Source organism: Leguminivora glycinivorella, unplaced genomic scaffold (genome assembly GCF_023078275.1).
Source record: "Leguminivora glycinivorella isolate SPB_JAAS2020 unplaced genomic scaffold, LegGlyc_1.1 Scaffold8, whole genome shotgun sequence".
NCBI lineage: Eukaryota > Metazoa > Arthropoda > Insecta > Lepidoptera > Tortricidae > Leguminivora > Leguminivora glycinivorella.
Genome location: NW_025952833.1, coordinates 126,750 through 154,405, shown reverse-complemented (window position 1 = coordinate 154,405; position 27,656 = coordinate 126,750). Strand labels below are relative to the sequence as shown.

General features: G+C 39.2%; 3 protein-coding genes across 3 annotated transcripts in view; 2 read left to right on the top strand and 1 right to left on the bottom strand.

The window, feature by feature from the left end:
• On the top strand, positions 1–10,623 carry LOC125242137 (facilitated trehalose transporter Tret1-like). Its single transcript, XM_048150846.1, has 10 exons — positions 1–163; positions 1,084–1,316; positions 2,462–2,615; positions 3,207–3,376; positions 3,931–4,054; positions 4,354–4,452; positions 6,713–6,771; positions 8,154–8,312; positions 9,820–10,002; positions 10,391–10,623. The coding sequence occupies exons 1-10, from the start codon at positions 127–129 to the stop codon at positions 10,607–10,609; spliced, it is 1,437 nt and encodes a 478-aa protein (XP_048006803.1). The 5' UTR covers positions 1–126; the 3' UTR covers positions 10,610–10,623.
• Positions 10,624–10,747: 124 nt separating this feature from the next.
• LOC125242138 (caspase-like) lies at positions 10,748–17,655 on the bottom strand. The gene is made up of 5 exons (XM_048150847.1): positions 17,093–17,655; positions 14,542–14,714; positions 13,219–13,373; positions 11,454–11,825; positions 10,748–11,011 (listed from the first exon to the last, which is right to left on the bottom strand). Exons 1-5 carry the CDS (start codon positions 17,622–17,624, stop codon positions 10,825–10,827), a joined length of 1,419 nt encoding a protein of 472 aa, XP_048006804.1. The 5' UTR covers positions 17,625–17,655; the 3' UTR covers positions 10,748–10,824.
• A 2,201-nt stretch (positions 17,656–19,856) lies between these two features.
• LOC125242127 (ethanolaminephosphotransferase 1-like) overlaps positions 19,857–27,656 on the top strand; it is a 30,379-nt gene continuing 22,579 nt past the window's right edge. Inside the window, exons 1-2 of the mRNA XM_048150832.1 lie at positions 19,857–20,065; positions 22,675–22,743. Coding sequence (XP_048006789.1) covers positions 20,009–20,065; positions 22,675–22,743 — 126 coding nt within the window. The 5' untranslated portion in view covers positions 19,857–20,008. The remainder of the gene's footprint in view (positions 20,066–22,674; positions 22,744–27,656) is intronic.

The following is a 27,656-nucleotide window of genomic DNA, read 5'->3' as shown; positions in this document are numbered from 1 at the left end:
GCAATGTCTTTTAAACAGTTTCTACTCCTGTCCTTCAACAGTTACAAAATAGATTTTGCAAGATTGCTACGTTTAGTTTGCAAGTTCGGTAGTTTTATTCAGTAGACACTAAGTAACATAATTAAAATGGGTAAAGCACAGCAATATATAACTGGACTAGCAGGTAAGTTTTGATATATTTACAACTAGGTATCACAAGTACCAATGTACAAGTTGCAGAACTATTTCAAAATATCCGTAAATTATTGTAAAGCATGAGAAGATTCTCATGCAAGTTTCCATTGAGAACATTTTTTTTAATATTAGGAAAAGTAGTAGTAGCACAGTCTTTAATATTAGGAGGAGTAGCACAATACGTATTCTTAAAAACAATTGACGATCGCTTCATTGCATCTTTGAGTTACTAACTGGCGTTTATTTATCAACTCATCAAATGCCAAAGAAATTGATCGAAAAGGTAAGGCGAAGAATCTCCATCCCCCCCAAATGAATTTCCATCAGAACCTTCGCTATTTTGGCTACTTCTCTCAATGGCATTGTGTTCCTTCCGTAAATCCATCTTAGTCATCTTCAATCCCTTCTCTAAATGTATCTCTTCCTTCAAGGCTAAAGCAGTGAGGCCAAGTAAAATTTCTTGCTAAGTCAGCATGCCAATTTTCTCGATAGATAAGACAAGTAATAATCCAAATAAAATGTCACAAACCATACCACCTCGCCCTAAAAACATATCCTCTGGAGGATGCCTTTTTTAGGGTTCCCTACAGAAATTGGTAACGTAAAATATTCTGAAGCGTCTAAACTTTTAAGCGTCTCAAGAACTGTTGAGTATCTCGCAATAAATGTTCATAGTTTTGGTTTACACTGTGAACAAGTACCTATAGTTGTTTATCCCCCTGTGATATTTTACCAGAGTACGCAAAAGATTCCAAAAAATCTCTGCTTTCTTAGGGGCAACATTATTCGTCAAATTAGGGTCGGTTGCTCCAAACCGCTGAATTTTATTGTATGGGAAATTCCGTAGACCTCTCTTGCTTGACGTCAATGTGTCTGTTAACTGTGATTGATACAACTGGCCTCTTTTAGCGTGCTTTGCCGCCTTGTCAATGGGCAGTTTGAACACCTGGCCATCATATACCCTGGATCTGTTCACGAACCCAAACACTACGGTTCTATCCACACCCATGACAGAGGTGCAAGCGTCTCTAGTCGGTAGCTTGCCGTCCTTAGGAGCTATGGCTGGGACAGCAGTGACTGGACTTTTCATTGACAAATTGGGGAGGAAAAGAGGTTCCATGGCGCTAGTTTTACCCACTCTGGTAAGTTTATTATCTTTTATTTAACAGTGCAACGGAAAGAAAGCTTGTTTTATTTTTATATGTGTTCCTTCTTGGCTCTCTTAAACCGAACCACAAATAGGTTTCCAGGACCTATTTTTTCCTGGGCGATACTTCGTACCTATAGTCGTTAACGTCCATGAATAACAAACGTTCATGGGCAGCTGGTGCTTTGTTAGAGGGTTGAGGCACATCTCGGACACTGGCGATCAAATATATGAAAGAGGCGCTTTCCTAGCACACAGTCTAAGCTCGTGTAGGTGAACGCGTACCATGCTTGTGTGAGTGAGATATGGCAGGTCGACTGTTCGCGTTTTCGACAGGCGGTAACTGTGAGGTGACCGAGGTGAGGACCTAGGCGTCACTTTCAGCGGTGAGCTGGAGTAGCCATACTGTACGATAGTACTCTTTATTATACTGTGGTTGAGGGATAGCAACCACCAAGACACGTAAAGAAATCCAGTCATCGCCACCCGTTTAGGATCTATTATGAACAAAAAAATCTTAGCTTGTTGTATCGCGGTGGAAAAACCGTGACATGAACACGTAAAAAATACGATCCTCCGATTTCAATTCTACACAAATGGGGATGGAGGGTTTCAGCCCTGTGCGATTGCGGCGAGGAAGACCAGACCATGGAACACATAATCCAGCGCTGCCCCCTTCGTTCATATCGAGGGCTGCCAGAAGACTTGCTACATCTCACACCCGATGCAGCTGACTGGCTAAGCTCCCTGAATATTGACATTTGAAATGTAGAAATAATTTGCCTATTTTTAAATTGATGCCATACGACTAAATAAATAAATTCTGAAATTTTACTATAAACTGAAATAAATGTCATATACAAAGAAAAAATTACCAAGGCCTCCAAGTGTCCGATGCTGGATTCGAACCAGCGTACTCCGTTATAGCCACGGATGCTTAAACCACTCAGCCAACCAGTCACGACGGCAAGGGTCGAAATTTTCAAGTATTTGACACAATTACCGAAGGCTTATGGCGGCTTTATTTCAGTTTGTAGTTAAAACACAAATTAAAATATTTCCTATGAAATAATTTAATTTGGTCTTAGACTGAAATTTTACGTCAATAATTTCAGAAGCTCATAAATTATGATTTTTCAGCTATGCTGGATTATTGTGCAATTCTCGTCGTCGATGCTTCCAATCATGATTGCTCGGTTCATTGGAGGTATTGCTGGAGGATCCAACCTGGTGTATGCTCCCATCTTCATATCGGAAATCAGCGAGCCGTCCATTAGAGGATCATTATCTTCAGGTAAGTTCCATTCCAGTTCCAGTTTCTCAGAAATGGTAAAATTTTACGCAACATGTTTTAGAGAATATCCCTTTATTTGTTTACCATATTGACGATATTGCTGTTTTAACCTTTTGTGTCACTTATCCGAGAAAACGGAAGATTCCTATAGTTGAATCTTGAGCGTTGAGTTTTTCAAGTCAGAACTTTGCTGTCCTGTGTAACATGACACTATTCACTATAGGTACACTAAGTGCGTTTTCACATTAACCGATCCGATATCGGATGTAGGACCGATATCCCATACATTAAAGCCGCCATCTTTGATTTTTACCTTTGAAATCCTTCCGACATCCAATATCGGATCGGTTAATGTAAAAACGCACTGACGCGAGGAAAATACTAGGAGGTAGGTTGTCTGGAAGCGATCGCTCTTAAGCGATAAGACCGCCTGTTGTTACAGAAATTGATAACGTTTTTACCTCTGTTTAATTTGTTTTTTTTCTTGTGCATTACTTGTAAACTATGTGAGGTGTGCAATAAAGAGTATTGTATTGTATTGTATCGTAAAATACTAAAAATGTTGTAAGTCATATTTGTTTTTCTTAACAGGAACGGTAACAATGTACTGCTTCGGAGCTATCCTATCGTATTTGAGCGGCTGGTTCCTGTCCTATCGGATGATCATCTGGGTGAATCTGGCCCTGGGCGTCATCAATCTGATGCTGTTCATGCTGGTGGTTGAAAGCCCGCTGTTCTTGCTTAAGAAGAATAATGAAAAGGTGATGAGTTAATATATTTACATAAACAACGTAAATTGTTGAAGCGCTGGCTGGACGTCGTGACAGCGGACATGCTAGAGAAGAATCTCACACCAAAGACACCGAAGACCGGGCGAAGTGGAGAAGACTGAGCAGGAAAGCGGACCCTGGCGCCTGGCAGGGAAAACGCTAGGTTGGTAGAAGGTAATTCGGATTGCAACTCTACTAGAACTTGATGCAGATATTAGATTAGCCCGCCCAACCGAAGTGCTCTGTCGCGCCACTACAGAAAAGCCATAGCTAGCTACGATACGCTATGAATCGTAAGCGTTGGCTAGGTACCCAGGTGCATCTTCGTAAGTGAATTACCTTAATTTTTTCTCCAGTGGGTTAAATTTACTTACTTATTATTAAAGTCCTTGAGAATTTTCTAACGCTACAGCTAGATGCAAGAAGTGACCCCCTTCTTAAAACTTTTCATGCAAAAGTCCTCGGCTAAGAGTTTTGATATGACTGTTCTTGTATCTATCTATAACTTGACATTTTCAGAAGTTTAAAAAGTTTCATATTTTCAGGAAGCTTTGAAGGCCCTAGCCCACTATAGGGACGGGTCTGTGACGTCGAAGATCGTTTTAGAAGAGCTCTCAGTGATGAAACAGCAGCTTTCACCGCCGGTGGAACTTCATACGGTTACCTCAGGTATGGTTTTATAAAGAAACATTATAAAAATTCCGCACGCTGTTGTGACAATTTTATTTTTTATTTTTACTTAATACAAATTAAAGAACATACTTATTAGTTCTGACAATACTTGCAACCTACTGGTATTTACCTTTCTTGCCGTTATTGATAAAATCTTGTAGTTATGCATCATGCCAGGCAAAACAAAAAGTGGTTAAACAAGGTAAATCTAGGTGAGCTTTTTTGACAGAAATGTCCCAAATTATGTAAAATCAGACGACATTATAAGTATAATAAGTTTCATATAAAACTTTCAGATGAAAAGAAAGAAGATGAAGCCGAGTTAGCCGAGAAAGAAAAATTAACCACCGGAGAACCAGCGTCACCACAGAGACAGCCCGCCATTAAGACATTGTGTAAGTCTCATTTGATCATTGAGATGTATTGTTTGTATGTGTACAATACGGTCGGCCTAGCAGAAGTGACAATCATTCACGCTAGATGCCGTTGCCGATCGACACACAGTCTAGCTATGTCGCGTCAATATACAGAAGAGCGATAGACAGACGTAAGCGTTTGTGCATTTGGCTACGTGCCCAGTGGAGTACCTACTTAATTGAATATTTTGTGAACGAATTCTCGACCCCATGGACCTAGAGGTCCTTAAATGTCCATACTTTACTCTGCGGCTGACTGTACAGTCAATCAATTGGAACCCTAGCCCACAGTAGAACTATGTCATAGTGGCGTCATAAATCGGATTGTAAGAAATCTCTTACTGCTTGTCATTTTGACATGGTTGTAGAGTGGCCTAGGGTTCCTGGTTGGCTGTACAATACCTTCATTACGTATAATGTTCAGCAACTTGCACGTTGCATACCTGTAAGTACGATTGTTTATATCAATCATCATCTTAAGTACAGTACAGACAAGGTCACGAGAAGCTAGATTTAATCTGTAAAGATGCCATAAATATCATCAAATACCCTTCGCTAGTTTAATGTTTATTTCGGTTTACATTGTATTTATTACCCATGCAATAAAAACGACTTATAGTAAATATGCGTAAGAGATAAAGTAAACTCGAGACCAAAGAGGATCGAGTATTATAGAGAGTCACTGTCGAAGTAAAATGTGTAATCACGGTGCATAGACTGCCAACTCTTGACACAGGCTTAAAACTTTTGAACCTCAGTTTTGACAATTTGGACCATATTCTTAGCGTGATATGTTTTAAAATGTCAAATATTAATATTAGCGCCATCTTGAGCGTACCCCAAAGGTGTAATGCCATCTAGGCCATCGTATACCTTTTTCTGTATGGTACTGAGGTACGTTTTTTCTTAGACTTTATCTGTCTATACGGAGTTATATATGTCTTTGCTCGAGACATACCTAATGTCTCTTCTATGACGTCAAGTTAAAGAAAGTCATAGGTATTTATAAAATATTACGTTTCTACGCAAGACAAGATAGGTACCTAGGTAATTTATAATGTGGCACCGTCTTAAAAAGCGCTGGTGGCCTAGCGGTACGAGCGTGCGACATACAAAGGTCACAGGTTCGAACCCCGGCTCGTACCAATGAGTTTTTCGGAACTTATGTGCGAAATGTTATTTGATCTTTGCCAGTCGCTTTTCGGTGAAGGAAAACATCGTGAGGAAACCGGACTAATTCCAATAAGGCCAATTAGTTACCCTTTGGATTGGAAAGTCAGATGGCAGTCGCTTTCGTAAAACTAGTAAGCCAAATCTTGGGATTAGTTGTCCCAGCGGACCCCAGGCTCCCATGAGCCGTGGCAAACGCCGGGATAACGCAAGGAGGATGAGATCGTCAAAAAAAGTGGTGGCTCTGTTAGCTGTTGAAGCTCTCGCAACGCTCAAGATCTCACATTCTGTGCGCATAGCCGAATGCACAAAACGCTCACGATAATATCACTTTCGTAGCTATCTCTCTCTATCGCTCTTGCGTATTGGCGCGACAGAGTCAGACTATATTTCTGCTGAGTTTCACATCGCAGAAATCCCATTCGGCTACGGGGCCTATTAGATTGGAAATATTGGAATCGTTCGATTGTTCGGGTATCATTGGCATGTGCGGTAAAACAACCACTTTGTCCCCTTATATGATAAACAAATTTGAAATATTTTGCACTTAACTGCATCTGGGACGTATGCAAATGAAACAAAGAACTGTATAAAAGTGAAATAAACACTTATTATCATGAGTGGTGAATTAAGTTGTCAACATAATCCTTTGAGCGAAACTATTAAGTAGGTATAATACATATTTACTTTTAAATCATATCGCGCCACAGGTTCTAGAAAACATTTGGGTACTTTACAATTTATGTGACTTTCTGTGAGATGAGGTTCCTTATAGACTATTGTTTTTCCACTTTTTCATTTCTGAGTACACTTTGTTAGACTGAAAGTGCAGTTAATCTACTCCTTGCACGTATGTTGTTGTTGCGACCACATATGGGTAAATGACGAAGCCTGTTGCGGATAGCTTTATTGTTTGTGTGAAGGGACGACGCCTGTAGGACTAGCACATGATGGCTAAATATACATTGTAATCTACTCCATAAATCATTCCTGCACTTTAACTATTTGATTATCAATTTTACCAAAACAAGGTGCCATCGAAATTAATCGACTCATTTTTTTTTTTCAGTTACTGATCCGGCTAGTCGGAGAGCGTTCTTGGTTGTAGGAACTGTCCTGACGTTACAGGTAACGTTTCATTTTTAACCCCCGACGCAAAAACGAAGGGGTGTTATAAGTTTGACGTGTCTGTCTGTCTGTCTGTCCGTCTGTCTGTCTGTCTGTCTGTCTGTCTGTCTGTCTGTCTGTCTGTTTGTCTGTCTGTGTGTGTGTCTGTTTGTGGCATCGTAGCTCCCGAACGGATGAACCGATTTAGATTTAGTTTTTTTTGTCTGAAAGCTGAGTTAGTCGGGAGTGTTCTTAGCCATGTTTCATGAAAATCGGTCCACTATGTCGCGGTCGGGGGTTTTTTCAAAATTTTAATTCGAAGCAATAGATATCGTTTTCACATTATCCGATCCGATATCGGGTGTAGGAACTTAGGAAGGATCATCAAAAGCAAATGTCAAAGATGGCGCCTTTAATTTGTATAAGATACTAGTTTTTGCCCGCGGCTTTGCTCGCGTTAGAAAGAGACAAAAAGTAGCCTATGTCACTCTTCATCCCTTCAACTATCTCCACTTAAAAAATCACGTCATTTCGTCGCTCCGTTTTGCCGTGAAAGACGGACAAACAAACAGACACACACACATTCCCATTTATAATATTAGTATGGATGGGTCCTACAACTCCTAGATCTGTTATCAGATCGGATAATGTTAAAACGCACTAAGAAGAAATTTCTACCGGGCCCCGTAGCCGAATGGCATTTCTACGACGCTAATATAATGAATTGAATATTCTGTTAAAACTAGGGAGTGCAAACCGGTTATAACCGTAACCGAAATAACCGATTACAACCGGTTATTCAGCAAATTTTCATAACCGATTATTAGGAAACTCAAATAACCGGTTATTATCGATTATTATTTTATGTCTGAAATTCGATGAATTTGGCCTTTTAGTTACTGTCTTTTCACCTGTGACTATTGGTTTTGGCATTCTTGTAATTTAGTAATGAAAATATAACACTTGTCATACTTGTAGGTATACGATTTTGATTGAATATCACGTCACGTCTTAAGCCTTATTATCATTTTCATTAATTTGCGGGTTTTATTTAAAAACACACAGACTTAGTGCGTTTTCACATTATCCGATCCGATATCGGATGTCGGACCGTTATCCCATACATTACAGGCGCCATCTTGGATTTTTTCTATTGAAATCCTTCCGACATCCGATATAGGATCGGATAATGTGAAAACGCACTAACTCATGCACGTTCTCTAATACTTTCCCTTTATTATTGTGTTTTCTCGATTATTTGATTGAAAATTTACCACTTTTTACTGAAAATAACTCTAACCAATTATCGGTTATCGGTTATTTTTCGGGCACAACTGAAACCATAACCGGTTATGTGGTCGGTTATTGCATGCCCTAGTTAACACACTCATGTGACGTTCCAGGTGTGCATGGGAATGGTGGCAGTACAAGTGTACGCCGGGAACCTCTTCGCGCAAGCGGCTCCGGACTTGTCCAAGGACTTCTGTTCCGTGCTACTGGCTCTCACACTGTTCGCCGGGTGCACCGTCACAACTGTCGTGGCTGACAAGGCTGGGAGACGGGTAAGTACTTAGTGCAAAGTACAAGTAGCAGAGTTTTCGTGCGTTAGACACAGACGCTAGGAATCTTTTAATCGTCATGTCATTATCTTCGTTGATAATATAATAAATAACATACAACAACAAACAATCACGCCTGTATCCCATAAAGGGGTAGGCAGAGCACACGAAACTACCAAAGCTTCAGTGCCACTCCTGGCAAATAAGGGGTTGAAAGAAAACGAAACTGTGACATTGCAGTGACAAGTTGCCAGCCTCTCGCCTACGCCACAATTTAACCCATATCACATAGTCGCCTTCTACGACACCCACGGGAAGAAAGGGGGTAGTGAAATTCTTAACCCATCACCACACAGGGTAATATAATATATCGCGGCAATGCTTGCCTCTTTAAAGCTTTCAACTGCCCGTGGGGTTTGGATTTTAAGATTTTAGCACCTGTCACTGAACCTGGTTCCTCCGGAAGGAACCTCCTTCCCCTTTCCATCACCGGACAACCAGACGGTTTCACCCTAAGTGCGTTTTCATATTATCCGATCCGATATCTGATGTCGGAAGGATTTCAATAGAAAAAATCCAAGATGGCGCCTGTAATGTATGGGATGTCGGTCCGACATCCGATATCGGATCGGATAATGTGAAAACACACTTACGTTGTCGACCTACCTTTCATTCGCACGAAGAGATTTGCCTCTTCTTTCCTAATGCGAACTGCTAAGGAATGGAACATGCTCCCCTCATCTGTATTCTCGGGCGAATACAATCTGGGTGTATTCAAATCAAGAGTGCATAGGCTATTACTGAACCAGTGAGCTACAACTTCGGCCTTGTCGTCACTTTCCATCAGGTGCGACTGAGGTCAATCACTGGCCAGTTTATAATAAAAAATACATCCCGATTTCAATTTCTTTCAACTCCTTAAGTGCTAAGAAAGTCACTGAAACTTGAGCAGTTTCATAAGCTCTGCTTATCCCTCTTGGAAATAAAGGAGTGAGTTTATGTATTTCAATTTGTACTCGAAGACGACTTACCGAATCCGGTCCAGATTCGTCCTTGTCACAATAATTTTCAAATTTTAATGCAACTGCTCTTCTGTGGTGGTAAAATTTTAATCACTGAATAATATATTTAAGAATTAAAAATAATAATATTATTTCGACCGATATGATAAGCTTTTCAAGTTTATCTTTTGATGTCAGCTGTCAGTAAGTTAATATATGTATAAGTATTTATAGAATGGTCTCGATGGCCAGTTAGTCTTCAGAATTTTTAAGAAAAAGGTGCCAAAGATTAATTTAATTATTATTGGGAGTTGACCTGTTTCCTCGCCATATTTTTCTTAGACCAAAAAGTGACAGAGTTTTGTCTCCACGATGTCTTGTCAACAAAGTCTCGGATTTCTTAGGAAAGCGATGTCGTCATATAGCGCCACTGCTATCCAAGGCTAGTAAACCAGAACCTAAGACTAAAAGGTGGAAATTCTACAGTTCTGATCCTTATGCTTTTCCAGGTGCTGATAATCTCCTCATCAGCGCTAGTAGCGCTGTGCATGGGAGGCCTGGCTGCCAACATGCAAACGGGCATCCTACCAGCGTGGGTGTCAGCTGTCGTGGTGTTACTGTACTGTTTCTGCTTCATTTACGGAGCTGGCAGCGTACCGTATGTGCTGCTGGCTGAAGTGTTTACACCAGAGGTAGGATTTGAGTACATACTCGATTTCATCATCATCTAGTGAGATATGGAAAATATTAGTAGTTTTATGGTAGAAACCTAATTGGATTATCGAATTTTTTCCGCTAACAAAACTAAATCTTCAATATCAACTTCTGGAAGTACTCTATTACCTAACCTTCATACATTTAATGACTAAAATCTATCTACCTAATCACTCGTCTCGTCTGCGATCTACTTTGTGTCTGTTTTGAAAAAAACGAGTCCTAAAATGTACTCTATGGCCTTCATGCATCTTGAGTATTCTTTAGTTCGAGCCCAAAATATATTTGAATACGAATCAGGCGTGCGTGGCTCAACTTTGTATCAAGAATGAATCACTGTATAAATTGCTTCCTAATTCTTCACAGGTCCAAAGCATCGCCTCAATGATCCTAGTGGAATGGGTGTGGCTCCTCAACTTCCTCATCATCGCCGTCTTCCCGGTCATGGTGTCCTTGCTGACCATCCACGGGTCCTTTTATGCCTTCGCCTGCGTTGGTATCATCAACACAGTTGTTAGCTATATCTACGTACCGGAAACGAAAGGGATGTCCAATAAGCAGATTCAGGAGCTGTTCTCTAAATAAAATGGTTAATGATATTGGCAGTTTTTTTACAAGCCTCGGGCAGGGTCTGGCAGGCTTCCGTAGCTCTATTGGTGTACAGCAATGGACGTATTCCAAATGGTGCGGACGAGGCCTTAAGCGTATATAAAAACTGAGATATGAATGTTTAGCAAATATGTATTATCTAATATAAAATCACAGTAAAAAGTACATATATTGACACTATTGATTAAAGTTCAATATTTATACAGATACAAATATTTATAAAACGCGCAAGCCTGCGCGTTTGCCATTAAATGGTCGCATATCGTCTGTAGCATCACTTCTTTGGGGGTGTCGAAATCTCTGTCGCTCTTAAAAGTGTTGGCTATGTTCAGGAACCCTTTTGCCGTCGTGTCCTCGGGGTTGTCTTCTACAAAATGCCTGGAAAATAAATGGAAAAATGGTACGAAATTCTCGGGTTAAACCATCAAAAATTATCTTGCTGGGCCCATAACTCATCATAAAATATTAATTAATCATAATTATGAAATTAAGAACCATGTCGAAGATAGACGATGAAAATTTTAACGTAGGGACAGAGGAACAAAACTTGTTTTCCTCGGGATTCATTAATTCACATTGCACTTTAATTAAATTAAGGGGTACACCGAGCAGATGCAGCCCTTGCCCGTGGCATGGGACGCATGCATAATCAGCACCTGCCAGCACGGGAAGCATGGTCGTGCGATAGACGATAAAATATCAGGCCGTCCCTATCGCACTTACAAACAGTGCGATAGGGACGGCCTGCTATTTTATCGTCTATCGCGCGACCATGCTTCCCATGCAGGACGTAAGGGCCATTTCATAAACTTATTATTACCTTAAACAACTTTTGATGTATTCAAAATGCGCCAGAAAACACGAGCATCGTCCAAAAGATGGCGTCCGCGGCGTCCCACAGTCCAACACCTCATTCCTCGAGTCTCCTCTCTCATTATCCACCTTACTATAACAGATGGCGTCATCTCCGAACTTCTTCAGATACAATTTTCTTATTAAAGTTGAAGTAGTGACCGGCATTTGTTTGTTTGTCACCATTTCTAGTGTTCGTCGGTTGTATTCGTTGTGGTAACGGTCGATGGCTACTTCGCGCTTGACTTCGGTTAAGATCGACTCGAAATCGTGGGTTTCCGCCATTACAGCTATCTTGCTGCAGAGGGATTGTATGAACCAGGAGCCTTGGAGTTCGTTCCTGAAATTTGAGGAAGTGGTGTAAACAGGCTGCGTTAAGCAGTGAGTGAAGGTCAAGAATTAAGCAGAGCTTCTTTATGAAAACACCCATGTCGTTGGCTTCCCACAGACAGTCTTAAAAATTCATAATCTTAAAAAAAAATTGTATGCAATTGACACTGACAGATCTGTCAGTGTCTTGTCAGTGTCAGTTTGAACTGTCAGATTGCATACAAGTTTTTTTTTAAGATTATGAATTTTTAAGACTGTCTGTGGGGAGCCTTAAATTTCATAATCTTATGAAATCAGATCGAGTTCACGGATTTCCATACAATTTCGCAACTGTTCACACACAGTCTTATTTTTTAAGATTATGATTTTTTTCAGATTGACCTGACAGACTGCGAATAATCTGAATTTTAAGAATGTGTGTGGCAAGGCAGTCGATCTAATTTTATAAGATTATGATTTTTTAAGATTATGAAATTTAAGATTGTCTGTTGCCGGCCTTAGGAACAAACATCTGTGCTCTTCAAACTAATGCCCTTACCAGGATTCTAACCCAAAACCACCCACCACATAGGCAGGGAACAATCCACGAAAGTAGACATGCGCGCCTAGCACGCTAAAAGCTAATCTATCGCAACAGCCTATCGCGTCGGTTTATTTCCTTTTCGCACTTACAGAAAGTGCTTGCCCGCCTGTTGTTCAATCATAGAAAACCGGCCAAAAGCGTGTCGGGCCACGCTCAGTGTAGGGTTCCGTAGTTTTCCGTATTTTTCTCAAAAACTACTGAACCTATCAAGTTCAAAACAATTTTCCTAGAAAGTTTTTATAAAGTTCTACTTTTGTGATTTTTTTCATATTTTTTAAACATACGGTTCAAAAGTTAGAGGGGGGGACGCACTTTTTTTTCCTTTAGGAGCGATTATTTCCGAAAATATTAATATTATAAAAAAACGATCTTAGTAAACCCTTATTCATTTTTAAATACCTATCCAACAATATATCACACGTTGGGGTTGGAATGAAAAAAAATATCAGCTCCCGCTTTACATGTAGGGGGGGTACCCTAATAAAACATATTATTCCATTTTTTATTTTTGCACTTTGTTGGCGCAATTGATATACATATTGGTACCAAATTTCAGCTTTCTAGTGCTTACGGTTACTGAGATTATCCGCGGACGGACGGACGGATGGACGGACGGACAGACAGACATGGCGAAACTATAAGGGTTCCTAGTTGACTACGGAACCCTAAAAACGAAGTATCAGACTCCGTTATCATAACCTGCATGCATGAGCATGTCGGACTCCACCGGCAGCGTATAAGGTTCCACCTCCTCATCCAAACTGTGTCGCTGCCACACCTGCCGTCTGCTACAGCATTCCTCCATCACCTATTCACTCACCTATGCGCAGGTTTCCCCACATAAGAGCTGTGTAGTATAAGCATGTCGGACTCCACAGGCAGCGTGTACGGTTCCACCTCCTCATCCAGGTCTCGACGCACGCGGCCTGCCGTGTGGACCGCCACGCCCGCCGTCTGCTTCGTGCCGCGGCATGCCTGGACAGAAACTGAGATAAGAACCTTGGTTAACTCTGCCTTTTATGGCCAACGTTTGACAAACAGAACAATAACCAACAAACACGAGCGTGTGGAGGGTTCGGTTCTGTATGGTGTTTACTAGTGATGCCGTGTTTGTGGTACTCATGTTTGGTGTTTGTGGCAAAGATCAAGTGAATGATCAACTTAAAACCTTAACAATATTCCGTTGAAAGCGAGAATGGAGTAGTGTATAAATAGAAAAATAGATGGCGTTGTTGACCAAAAAAGGTTAATGTAGGTGAATTTGCTATAATAAAGAAATATTCCAATAACCATAACAGTATTCAATATTTCAAACTTCCAAAATGTAAGACCTATTTTTAGTCAGGATCAGATAATACACATATAATACACTAGCTACCGGATGATAAAGAGAATAGGCTTGGATACGAGCTTTGGCTCCTTCCTGAAAAGGTTGACAGCTGTATTTCATACGAGGACCAAACTGGAATCTATTTTCACTTTTTAATAATTCCAGGTTGCCTCAAACACCTTTTTTGGGCCTCAAAAAATTAAATCTTTAAAAATTCATAGCTCGATAAAGCCCCGCTCCCCAGCTGCCAGACTTGCAGACCTGATGTTGGCTATAATCAGAGAAGCATCTGAGCACCTTTCCAGGTTGCCTCAAGGACCTGCTCCAAAATCCTGCCAGCTCTCCGTCTAGAAGATGAACAAAATTGGCTTGGACACCAGCATAGCATCCATGAAGAGATTCAGCAGTTCCACACTCAGGAGCCCATGTAGCGTGCCTGAACCAATTTAAGGTCAGGATCAAAGATACCATGCGATGGACTTACATAATCTAATCCCCCCGTCTCCTTTCTGTCAAAGCGGGACTAGGCGCGGACTTGCGTTTCACCCTTACGTCGTTTCCTTGCCAATGATTCGCACTAAACGATTTGCATCTAGCTTTATCATGCGAACGGCTAAGGAGTGGAACTCACTTCCTGCATGTCTATTTCCAACCCACTATAATTTGGATCTTTTTAAATCAAGAGTGAATAGACATTTTTTGGGTAAACATGCTTCATCCTAGACTGCATCGGCACTTTCCATCAGGTGAGATTGCGGTCAAATGGTTTACCTGTTCCTCATAAAAAAAAAAAAAAAAAAAAAAAAAAGCAACCTGGATGATGAACAAAATCGGCTTGGACACCAGCATAGGTTTATCCATGAAGAGATTCAGCAGCTCCATCTCACAGTAAGGCGCATCGCGAGCCCGGAGCAGCCCGTTCTTTGAGCCGTGCGTCAGGATCGCAACAGCAATACAGCCGTAGTCTGTGAAGTCGGTGTTGCTGACTGGAATAATAAAAATATTACGAGTAAGCATACATGCATCTTCTGGGCAAGCTCACTCCATCGTAGGCCACGTCTTTGCCTTTGGATAGTCTGTGGTCAAGAGTAAGCCCATTTACAACAAAAAAAAACGTGGACTGTCGCAGGAGTCCGCGCTGGATGCGGGTGGCGCAGAAAAGGTCATTGTGGCATTGGGGAAGGCCTGTGTCCAGCAGTGGACGTTTTTCGACTGATATGATTATGATTATGATAATGAAAGGCTTTGGATAAAATAGAGAAGCATGGCTGTTTCTGGTGCCGTAGGCTAAGCTAAGCCAAAGCCAAGATCAACTTCAGGTCGCTGTTCCACAGCAGTTAATAAGTACTCCTACAGCTTGGCGAAAAGGAGGAGAAATGTAATATTGGGTTGGTAAGAAAGTAATGAGCGATCGATTGAATTCCACATAAAATTTTTGAGAGAGTTCTAGAATCTTCTATGGTCGAAAGTATATAAAGGGCGAGTCGCACAGTTTCTCGTCAGTCATTCACTAGCTGTCGCCGAGCTAATATAAGGAAGAAAATGGACGAATTAAAAGTGCATGTAAGGCATTGCTTACTATATGAATTTCAGTCTGGCCATTCAGACGCCGAAGCAGTGCGTAATATATGTCAGCGTGTTGCTCCTGAAGTTGTATCTGAGGCCACGGCGAAACGATGGTTCCAGCGGTTTCGTAGTGGCGACTGGCGACTTTTCATTATCAGATCAACCTAAGTCTGGTCGACCGGTGAAGATTGATGTAGCCAAATTAAAAACCTTAATTGAAGGAGATCCGAGGCTAACGAGTCGTACTCTCGCTACCGAGTTAGGCTGCTCTCATGTCACCATAGAAACACATTTACACGAGTTGGGAAAAAACTACAAATACAGTGTTTGGATACCGCACGAACTTGATAGAGATCAACTAAACCGCCGTGCCGATATCTGCATACAACTTCTGTCTTTTCGCCGCACATTCAACTGGTTGGACCATCTTGTCACTGGAGATGAAAAATGGGTCTTATATATAAATCACACACGCAAACGTCAGTGGCTAGCTCCAAACGAAAAAGGAATAGAGGCACCAAAAACAGAGCCTCACCCGAAAAAAGTTATGCTTTCCGTTTGGTGGGATATTCATGTTATTATTCACTGGGAACTCCTACCAAGTGGAATGACTGTTACCGCATCAGTATACTGTAATCAGCTTGAAAATTTAAACCAAAAAGTCTGTCAGAATCGTCCACAGCATGCTAAAGTTTTTTTCTTACACGACAATGCTCGCCCACACATTGCAAAAGTGACTCGGCTAAAGCTATTGGAGCTAGGTTGGAAAGTGATACCTCATCCATCGTACTCTCCAGACTTGGCACCTACGGATTACGCATTGTTCAGATCGCTAAGCAATGCCTTGAATGAAAAAAAGTTCGATGATCAAGCCCATCTACGACAGTACATAGCTGAGTTTTTTTAATCTAAACCTAAGAACTTCTTCGCCGATGCTATTCATTCTTTACCAGAACGATGGAGACAAGTAGTAGATAACGAAGGCCGTTATATTTTTGATAAATGATTAAAATAATAAATTAAATAAAAATTACAATATTGGTTATGATTCGCTCATTACTTTCTTACCAACCCAATATTTTTATCATAGCAACACTTAACTGTTCTTATACAAAAGTTGCCATATAAAAAGTGCAGGTTCTCATATAACCTATATACGGTGGCGCCCCCATTATTTTCTACTCTTTTTTACCTGCTGTAGGTATACGAAATACCTAGGGTTGTCACTAGGTCCTTCCTTGCAGCTTTTTCTCTTACCGCTAACCTTTTCATAAATGAGAGATTTAAAAAAAATCGGCGACAAAAATATTAATGCACATCAATTTTAATGGACACAAATCCACAATTGTTAATGAACCCTTTTCTAAATATAACCTACATATAATTATATAAATCATTCTTATATAATTATGTAAATATGTTCATGTAAATAAAGAGTATTTAAACCTACATATTAATGTTACTACACCACTGATAACTTATCGGGCACCAGAAGCCACCAACAGAATAGGTTACAAGACTTACTAGGGGGTTTTCCCACTATAAACTTCAAGATGACTCACGGTCGGTGCATTCAATTTTCGAACACCTCCGACAAACAAAGGAATTTAATTTAGAAATGAGTGTCAGATGCAATTTGAATATATACCTACTCGCATTATTATTATTATTGATATCGAACGATATGGTATAGTATATACACTCTAATTATGTTTGCGCGAATCGCGCGCGTTTGCATGTTTGTTTGTACTACTAAAACTATTCATTAATACATATAAAGTCAGTGTAAAATACCTACACGTTTCGAGTTCACTAAAAAGATCCGCTTTCGACAAGTCCTTCCTCTCCGTAACTTCAAACCCGAATTTCTTAAACGTCGTCTCTAAAACCTCCACATCTTTCTCTGTTCCCAATCTTTTCCTATATCCATCAATACTTTCCTGGTTAAAGATGATTATGGCGTTCTTTTCAAATTTCTCCAATTCGTACGTTGGACTGTGTTTTGATAATGCTCTGGTGTTATAAACCAGCTCTTCAGGACTCGAATATTCGTTTTCTACTTTTTCTTCATCTTCAGGTACTTCTATATGCAGAGGTATGTTTTCAGCCTCCGGAGTCGTAATAGTAGGTGGTGCTTTCATCATCCCATCTTGCACTGTATCATTTCTAACACTTGTATCAATAATTTGAATGCTCCAATCCTGTCTTTCTTTGTCTGGGTCTTGATTTAATCTGATTATAGGTCTATATTTGTTCCTTTTTATTCTATTAGTTCTAACCAGCTCTTCACTATCACTATGATATACATTATCACTATCGGAATTTGACATTTTTTTAAATTTATTTACGCTTTTTACACCTGTTTACATTACAGCCACTGATTTCACAATGCGTTTAAACGACTTGTTTATCTTATCCTCGATATTTTACTTTGTCAATGCAATTTATATCTATTCACGTAAATAATAATGTTCAAATAGACATTCTAGAATCTTAGGACAATATTGAAGAACTTTATTTCTTTTAGAAAAGATCTATATTGCATTAAATTGAAACACATGTTATTAAAATGTTAGTAACCTTATCGGAATTATAGATAATACGCACTTACGGATTCGCTGAAACATCGTAGATTAACTAAATTCGCTCTGATAAGAGATAATACGTGACACCGATGGCGTCATTCAATAAATGAAAGTGGAAGAAGCATACATATACTCCTAGATAAAATTAGATTTAAGATACTTGGATGATTCATTTGATTCATAACTTCCATAACGGATCTTTATTATGAGATATGAATATGAGTAAAGATGCAGCACGTTTTTGACCGGAAGCTGGCTATTTCTCCGACCATTTAATCCGCTTTGACTTTGGTGACAAGATTCTTTAAGTAAGTAACTAGAAGTCATGGATCTCTGAAACGAAAAGTCAAAGCGTTTAAAGGAAAATAGAGTTTCTGAGTGTACCAATGGTCTGTAGATATTTAAGTTATACTTACAAGATTTAATGGCCCCTGTACACACATGGCCAACGGTTCCACCAGCCCCCTTGGCCAAGCGTGTAGAGGGCTACTAGGCCGTAAGTTGGCAGTTGGCGCTTGCGCTTGCCGGCCAACCGATTGGTGTCGGTTTTTTGGCCACACATCAAAGGATCTTGGCGCCAATGGCCAACTGCGTTTACACGTTGGCGCTTCATTCAGTTGGTCGTCAGCCGTCAGAGAGGACAGTAGTGAAATATTTACGAAAATAATAAGTTTATCTATGTCAATAATAGTGTAGATTTTAGGAAATAAAATAACCTTGCAAATGTTTAATGTATTTCCTAAAAAAGATAAATGTTCTTATCAGAATATTCAAAAAATTGTTAATATTTCAAATAATTTAATTTTACTACGGGGTTATTATTTTTTAATCAAATTTTTCTGACAACGTCTATGACCTAGAATTTCCTAGACTTTTCCATTCCACGTCCATCTTTCATGAAGAGCCAATGCCAAGTGATTGGTTCGCCAATGTGTAAACAGCGGCTCTTATCTTGGCCAAGGGGTTTCACAAAGGGCTGGTGGAACCGTTGGCCATGTGTGTACAGGGGCCATAACATACACACAAGGCATACCTACTTAATCCGGTTAATCCGGTACCATCATGAATACCGAAAATATAAATTTAATGTCGGCTTCTGAAGGCCTACTATGAATAGAATACCCATCTTTCGCATACCCATTTGCGCATCTTTCTCTGTCACCTTTATCTGTGACCCCAATTTATTTAAAAATGGTTATAAAGCTCATATAGCTGCGTAGGAATTATTAAGGTTCCAACAAATTAACGTCCCTTTGCGTGCGCTACCTCAGACAAGATAATCACTTAATTTGTGACAACCCTAAATATTCGAAAGGGATAGTGACATGCACTAGAAAAGGACAAGACGAATCGATACGGAACCTTTTTCGATCCGATTCTTTTTACAAACCAAGGTAAATTCCCGCCAAAACTAAAAAAATAAACAGTACCTTGATGTTGCTACATCTAATAAAACATAACTGGGCGTAAAAAAATAAAAGATCAACTATTTATTCGTAATCAACTTTGAAATATGTATTGTTAAAATAATAATTATAATCCGGACCTAGATATATTAATCTAAAATCGTCAAGTACTGGTACAATTTTTGCTTGTTCAACATGAACATCGTGTAAAAACATTTCGTGAATGGATGCTTTAGAGGGTGCGCCCACGGGCGACTTTTTTGTCGCGACTATGGGCTAGTATGAAAGTCCGCTCACGAGGCTACGCAACTTTTCATACAGTAAATACGTAAGTCCACGAGCAACTTTGTCGCCCGTGGGCGCGCACCCTTACCTAAACAGGAAGTCACTCCGTTTCCAATTACGTAAAACTGACGCAGCGCGAAAGCTCTTTCATTCCTGTGATTCTATTGGCCGACTGGAAGTGGAGCTGTCAAACGTTATCAATGATTGGTTAAACCACGTTGTAGGTGTCATGACTGTCATCATGTCATGTCAGTTACGTCAGTTGTATTGTATGTACTGTGCGAAATGCGCACGGTCGATTATTATCAAACTCAGCGTTACTGATTTACAAATTAAAATCTAAAGTATGGCGTGAATACTTTAGATAAATTAAATTAAGCTCCACCGCTTATAGATTAGTATTTTCAGTTTATATATAAGTGAAGTAAAGGCGTGAAAATGTTCAATTACAAGTATTTGAGTAAGGACCACTTGGAGGGTTTCGATAATTATAAGGTAAGAAATTCATTTTATTATGCGGGATATTTCTGTTCCATAGTGTCAGCTATTGCCTGATTTATGTGTTTCCAAATATTGATTACTTACATAACCTTAAAATAACTAGTTACTCGCTTCGCATGACGCCGTACATTAAAACTGGCAATTAATTAGTCTAAACGTGTTTTAACAATTATTATTCCGAATAATCTTGTCATTGACACACAATATATAGTTCTTATTTAATATCCAATAAAATTCTTTTGTTTTTCAACATTATTTTTTATTGAATATAATACATTTCAATTTACAAATAACTCAACGAAATCATCGAAATTCATTAGGTCATTACCTTTTTATACAGAGTGAAATAGGCTTTTATTAACAATGTTTTATAAGAACTAAGAGATGAAGGTAAATAATAGGGAAAATCTTTTAAGCAATCAAATCTTTTGTGCAATAAAGTTTAAATAAAATAATAAACCACCTAATGAAATTGAAGTGAAAAATACATGGCATAAAGTTTTTACCTACTCCTATAAAACAATTTCTGATAGATTACATATGTAGTCATCAAAATACCATCTCACCTAGTGATGTGCAAGTTGCGGAAACTTTCCAAAAAAATCTTAAATTTCTTGAAAAATTCACGAAACTTTCACGAAAAGTAAAGGGAATTCAAATTTATGAAGTGGAAAGTTTCCATCCATACAAAGTATGGAAAGTTTCCGAAGTTTTCCTATGTGAAAATTTCAGAATTTTGGAAACTTTCCGTTGGCACATCAGTAATCTCATCATATCACAGAACACCCCACTAGAAGCCTAATGCAAGCGATATTGTTCGAGACGCAAATCACCAATCCTTGCGGGGTGAGGCGGGCGCGCACGGTGCTGCCATTGGTCGTTTCAAATAATGGCGCGCCTTTACGATTAGCAGTAGGGATGGGAATGGGACGTGTCCATTATAGACAATGGTACCGGTACCAGCTGTGGTATTGTGGTGAATTTGTTTTGCAACAAATTATAATATTATAATTAAATTATAATAAGGCCTAGTTACCCTTCGGGTTGGAAGGTCAGACGGCAGTCGCTTTCATAAAACTAGTGCCTACGCCAAATCTTGGGATTAGTTTCCAAAGCGGACCCCAGGCTCCCATGAGCCGTGGCGAATGCCGATGCCGGGATAACGCAAGGAGGATGATGATTGTGATAGCACCTCAATAAAAATCATTCTAGTAACTAATAACTAAACTGTGCATTTTTACTTACGTTTACTAAGTTAAATTACCAACTAAATATTCTAAACTAATCAATCAACTAAATAACACTACAGACTCTACAGATTCTAGATAATTATTCACAATTACAAATCTGCTTTCTTTTATATTTCATAAAATGGTAGCACATGGTACGAACGGTAGTACGAAGTTCCCGCAACAGACATAAACCAGGGGCGGCTCACTCCGCGATTCTATCGCAGCGCTACAAGTACATGCCGGCGGCCGCGAGTTCGTGGCCTAATCAGGGGTGGCGCGCGTTCTCACGGAACGCACGTTCGCACTTTCTATTGTTACTTTACGTCGCGAGTTTTTTTTAGGTTCATATGTGATGTCTTCGTGTGAATGGCAAATAATATTTAATCCGTTTCCATAGTTTTATTTCATGAGTAACTATCGCGGTAACCGAAGACAATATTAAATAATATTTAGTTAAATAGACATTATGAATAGAATCGAACAATCTTACACAGATCTAATATTGATTAAGTCCCACGGAAAAGTTCAACTAGGCTTGTGATGTTGGGACTTAAACAAAAATATATAAATACTGCATGGATATATATATGTATACCTAGAAAGTACCTAAGACTTGAATATAATAGTATAACATTTTATATGAGTATTAATTCGTTTTAATCCATAGGCAACCCTATCGTCCGACGCTGCGCACGTGCGGCTCGTTTCTTTGTTAGAATTTTGTAGGTATTTAAAAGGCGGCATTTTGTGAACATCAAAGCAGTGGGCCTTCTGTACTTGTACTATTATATATTCTGTGCATAAACTAACATGGCCCCATCCCTAGTCGTTTACGTGAAAGGGATAGCATATCGCATTGTTAACTAGGCAAAAAGGGATGGACGCGCCTCGGCGCCGCTCAATACAACCATATTGACCAGTATAAATGAACTCCGCGGATAATAAACAATATTCAACAAAATAATTAATTTGACTTAACTGTGGAATGTTATTCCATCTTTTTTATATGTAGAAGTGTTAGAAGACTTGCCACACCACTTTATGCTGCAAGAGACCATTGTTTGCAACCAAATTTGATTATTTAAGATTTTTTCCCGAGCGGACACGAACACTGTTAGCGGGTCGTATACTTGGGCGCTACTGATCGGTGTCGCACGCGTTCAAACTTTTATAAACCTGATTTGTCGTATGCTTGGTGACTGCGAGTCGCCCTGTAAGGGCCGTCTTGTTGTATTGGTCTGTGCATCATATACTAAGTTTGGTTACTGAAAGGGGTCTAAAAATGGTCATATAGCTTGGGTATCTTCTTTTAGCTGAACAGTAAGAAAAGTAATATAATATTATTATACATCAAATTTTATTTATTTCCAGTATATGGCGATAGACACAAGCCCCCTCAGTGTCTATGTGATGCACCCGTTTTGGAACAAAGTGGTTGAGGTAAGGATCAACATATAAAATACTAGCTAGTTAGAAAGAGACAAAAAGTAGCCCATGTCACTCTCCATCCCTTCAACTATCTCCACCTAAAAAATCACGTCAATTCGTCGCTCCGTTTTGCCGTGAAAGACGGACAAACAAACAGATACACACACTTTACCATTTATAATATTAGTATGGATTAACTGTACTTTGGCTTTTTTTTTTTTTCATTATTGTCTACTGTATTTTAACTATGAGGTATTCTAGAAGACAGTACAGTTGCCAGATTTAAAAAAAATATAAAATGATAGAATGCTACATATGAGTTATTATAACATTGGAAAACCTTAGCTTGTTACTCACAAGTAAATTAAATTAATTAATGTTAAATATTGTTATTTGATGAGCTAAGTAACTCATATCTGCTGCAAACATGTTAATAAAAAGGGTGTATCAATCAACTACACTGTGTTATTGAATTCCGTTAACTTTAAGGGAAGGTTCTTTAGATCAAATACAATTAATTTCCCTAAGAAACTAGCGTCTTAACTCTTACGGTTATCAAGTCATTAAAAAAATAAACATAATCACTGAACATGTGTGTGACAGCCTTTACCAATTCCTAATGTTATTAGTTTTGACATGTGCCGCCAATCACTTGACACTAACTTGAATGTTATTCTTAAGGGTCTCTCACACTAATAAATTCATTAATTATGTATGAAAATGATGAAAAAATTTTTTTTTGCCAATTTCAATCATCTCCTGCCTAGGTCCCCATAAACTAAAACTGATGTACAGTGTGGTTCCTGATAATGAACCTAGCTATGTGTCGAATTTAACTAAAAAAAAAAACACGGTGTATAATTATCTATTTGCGATATTTATTTTGCGAGCCATAGAAAAATTGTATAATTGTTAGTTAAAGAGAATAATCTATTTGCAATAACCACAAAATTTAAATTTTGAAAAAACCCCCGACCGCGACATAGTGGACCGATTTTCATGAAACATGGCTAAGAACACTCCCGACTAACTCAGATTTCAGACAAAAAAACTAAATCTAAATCGGTTCATCCGTTCGGGAGCTACGATGCCACAGACACACACACAGACAGACACGTCAAACTTATAACACCCCGTCGTTTTTGCGTCGGGGGTTAAAAACAATTTCTACTCAAAATATGCATTATCTATACTTACTTATAGCTATAATTTTAATAATAATTCCTTATTTTCTGCTCTCATGCATTTTACATTATATTTGTCCTTGATACATTCAGCATTGATAATTTTAATGATTTATTTTTGATAAGGTAGATGAGTTGCAAATTAGCGTGGAGACATTTTTAAATGAATTCATTGTTAAATTCGCCATGCACTTTTGCAGCTACGTACTACAGTATATACATTGTTATATCACTTGCAAATTGTACTACATTTTTGAAAATTTTAATGAAAATGCATGCATACCATGTGTCTGTGTGGCATGACCCATAATAACCTAACCACAAAATTAAAATTTTGAAAAAAACCCCGACTGCGACATAGTGAACCGATTTTCATGAAATATGGCTAAGAACACTCCCGACTAACTCAGGTTTCAGACAAAAAAAGCTAAATCTAAATCGGTTCATCCGTTCGGGAGCTACGATGCCACAGACAGACACACACACAGACAGACAAACAGACAAACAGACAGACAGACAGACAGACAGACACGTCAAACTTATAACACCCCGTCGTTTTTGCGTCGGGGGTTAAAAATACAGGTTATCATACTTATAGCAATTTCATTTCGTCATTTTGTGAGCGAGTTTAGTAAAACGTCCCACTTTCTTGATTGCTATAAAGCCCCTGTGTCAGTTTATTCATATAAAGATACAAGCAAATCTCGTCCTTATGGTTAGCGACAAAGTGGGGCGTTTTACTAAACACTATCATCACATCTTTATTTAATTCTAATCCAACTTTAAAAAAAAAATGCAATCCAAAATTTATGCAATGAACTATGACCACAGTTATTCATTCATTCTATACCTAGCTTGCAGACGAACATATAACAAGACTAGCTTTTCCCCGCGGCTTCGCTCGCGTTAGAAAGAGACAAAAAGTAGCCTATGTCACTCTCCACCCCTTCAACTATCTCCACTTAAAAAATCACGTCAATTCGTCGCTCCGTTTTGCCGTGAAAGACGGACAAACAAACAGACACACACACTTTCCCATTTATAATATTAGTATGGATTACAGCCACCCAAAAAATATTCCTTCTGTCATCATTAAATTTTAACTCAATTCAATTCAAATCTTTATGGGAAACGTCCTGATGGCCTGACATTAGTACCTTGGGAACGGGGGCGGTGCTTGGTATGGGACGCTACGTGCGTCAGTATCTTCGCCGCCTCCCATATCGCTCGTACCTCGCACGCGGCCGGAGCGGCGGCGGAAACGCAGGCGAACGTAAAGAGGCAAAAGTATATTCCCATTGGGCCTGGGTACATTTTTGTCCCTTTTGCGGTGGAGACGGCAGGGTGCTGGGGTGCAGACGCGAAGCGTTTCGTGCGCGAACTGGGCCGTCGACTTAGACAAAAAGGAGAGGACCCCCGCTCCGAGTCGTTCCTGGTGCAAAAGCTTTCCATTGTAATCCAACGCGGGAATGCAGTGAGCGTTTTGGGCACTTTTGCATCAGGAACGGCTGGGAGCGGTTTTTTAGTTTAAATTGTTTATATTTTTAAGTTGTTTGTTTTTAATATTAGTTTGTACGTCGTTTATTTTTAGTGTAATTTTAGTTTAGTTTTTATTTGTTAATAATGATTACAAAAAATATATACAAAACAAGCAAATCTTTATTGTGATCATGTTCATTTTCATTTTTAACCCCCGACGCAAAAACGACGGGGTGTTATAAGTTTGACGTGTCTGTCTGTCTGTCTGTCTGTGTGTGTGTCTGTCTGTGGCATCGTAGCTCCCGAACGGATGAACCGATTTAGATTTAGCTTTTTTTGTCTGAAAGCTGAGTTAGTCGAGAGTGTTCTTAGCCATGTTTCATGAAAATCGGTCTACTATGTCGCGGTCGGGGGTTTATTCAAAATTTTAATGTTGTAGTTAGGTTATTTTATACAGTAGTTAGGTAGTAATATAGTAGTCTTAATTGCCATACGATAAATAAATAAAAATATAGTTGGTGTTGGTACAGTCAACCAATTGGAACCCTAGACCACTCTACAACCATGTCACAATGACAAGCAGTAAGAGATTTCTTACAATCTGATTTATAACGTCACTGTAACATTGTTCTACAGTGACCTAGGGTTCCAATTGGTTGACGTACATGATACTCTGTTAGGGCACAGCCAAAATTCTTACATACTTAGGTTCATTATTACATTACTTATATTATATTATATTAATATTTTTAAAAGTGGAAAATGTCTGCCTTGGGTGAGACTTGAACTCACGGCCTCTGGATCCTCTCTGGGCCTCTGGAAGGCAGACGTTTTCCACTTTTAAAAGTTTATTCTAAGCCTAGTGGCATCGATTGCAGACATTTCTGCTAATCAGAAGTTAAAATTAATATTTTTTTCTATTATTTGGGTCTTTAGTTTAAATATTTATCTTCCACCGGAAGATGTAGTCATAAATTAATTTTCTAAGTGTTAACAGTCTGTCTGGAGATCGTTATCACGCGATATCCTTATCAATATGGTCCGATGCGCGTCACGTATTTGTAAGAATAAGAATACATCTGTATTTAGCGTACGCAAATCTTATACTTTTAAACGAGCAATTCTTGTATATTTATTTATTTATATATTTATTTACACTGACGATCTCGGAAACCGCTCTAACGATTTCGCTGAAATTTGTTATGTGGGGGTTTTTGGGGGTGAAAAATCGGTCTAACTTATCCTTAGGTCCCGGAAAACGCGAATTTTCGAGTTTTCATGCGTTGTTCTTCGCGCGCCATCTCGTGTGCAGTAGTTGTACTGTTAAGACAGAATTCTTTCGGTCGATGTAAGTACTATTTATTGCAAACACTAGATGGCGACACAGGTCAAGGCTAAAATGAATAGAAAAATACACTATTTGAGTTTTTGTGGCGAAATGCGCGCCATCTCGTGTGGAGTAGTTGTGTTAAGGCTGAGAATTTTTTCGCTCGATGTAGGTATTATTGATTTTTGAACTAGATGGCGACACATGTCAAGGATAAGAAATTAACAGAACCGAGCGAAGCTCGGTCGCCCAGATATTATAGATAATGAATGAACACTGCCTAGTCGAAGTGGCAATCGTTGACGTTACGCGCTCAAAACGCAGTCTGGCTCTGTCACGCCACTACAGAAGACTGATATGAAATGAAATGAAATATTTATTTTCCAAGTAGGCATATTACAATGCGCTTATGAACGTCAAATAAAGCTACGCCGGCTCTAACCCTACGCCTCAGCCTCGAGAAGATTTCAGTCCCCCCTCAGTTGGAGGGGGGTATCCACTATGGGACCGGCAAGAAACTCGGCGGGCCACTTCTTTTCAAAACATTACATCTTACCTGTATAATTAACATGCATTAAAAAACAAGATACATTAAGCAAAAGTCAATGGAACAAAACTCTATGGAAATTTATTTCAATAAATTATACAAAGTACAAAGCTACTATGATTAATAAGAGATGTTACAGATGTATCTCTCTTCTCTCTTTAACCTGATTCTATCCTTCGGGTGTAGGCCTCCTTCAACATGCGCCACTCGTCACGGTTTTGTGCGATCTGGAGCCACTTTTTGCCAGCTGCCCTTTTGATATCGTCCGCCCAGCGCATCTGCGGTCTTTTTTGACGGCGTTCTTCTCCCCATGGTCGCCATTCAAGTAGTCTTTTATTCCAGCCTTTTATAGAGATGTATAGAGTCTCTAAATGTTGGTATTGATAGG

Bases quoted from the DNA above. Each gene is read 5' to 3' on its own strand.
- LOC125242138 (XM_048150847.1), bottom strand. From the start codon at position 17,624: ATGTCAAATTCCGATAGTGATAATGTATATCATAGTGATAGTGAAGAG. The intron at 14,715-17,092 runs GTAGGTATTTTA...TTATTATTCCAG, and splicing joins TTTTAGTGAACTCGAAACGT to TCAGCAACACCGACTTCACA. The intron at 11,012-11,453 runs GTAATAATAAGT...TTTATTTTCCAG, and splicing joins TACATCAAAAGTTGTTTAAG to GCATTTTGTAGAAGACAACC.
- LOC125242137 (XM_048150846.1), top strand. From the start codon at position 127: ATGGGTAAAGCACAGCAATATATAACTGGACTAGCAG. The intron at 3,377-3,930 runs GTGATGAGTTAA...TCATATTTTCAG, and splicing joins TTAAGAAGAATAATGAAAAG to GAAGCTTTGAAGGCCCTAGC. The intron at 10,003-10,390 runs GTAGGATTTGAG...AATTCTTCACAG, and splicing joins CTGAAGTGTTTACACCAGAG to GTCCAAAGCATCGCCTCAAT.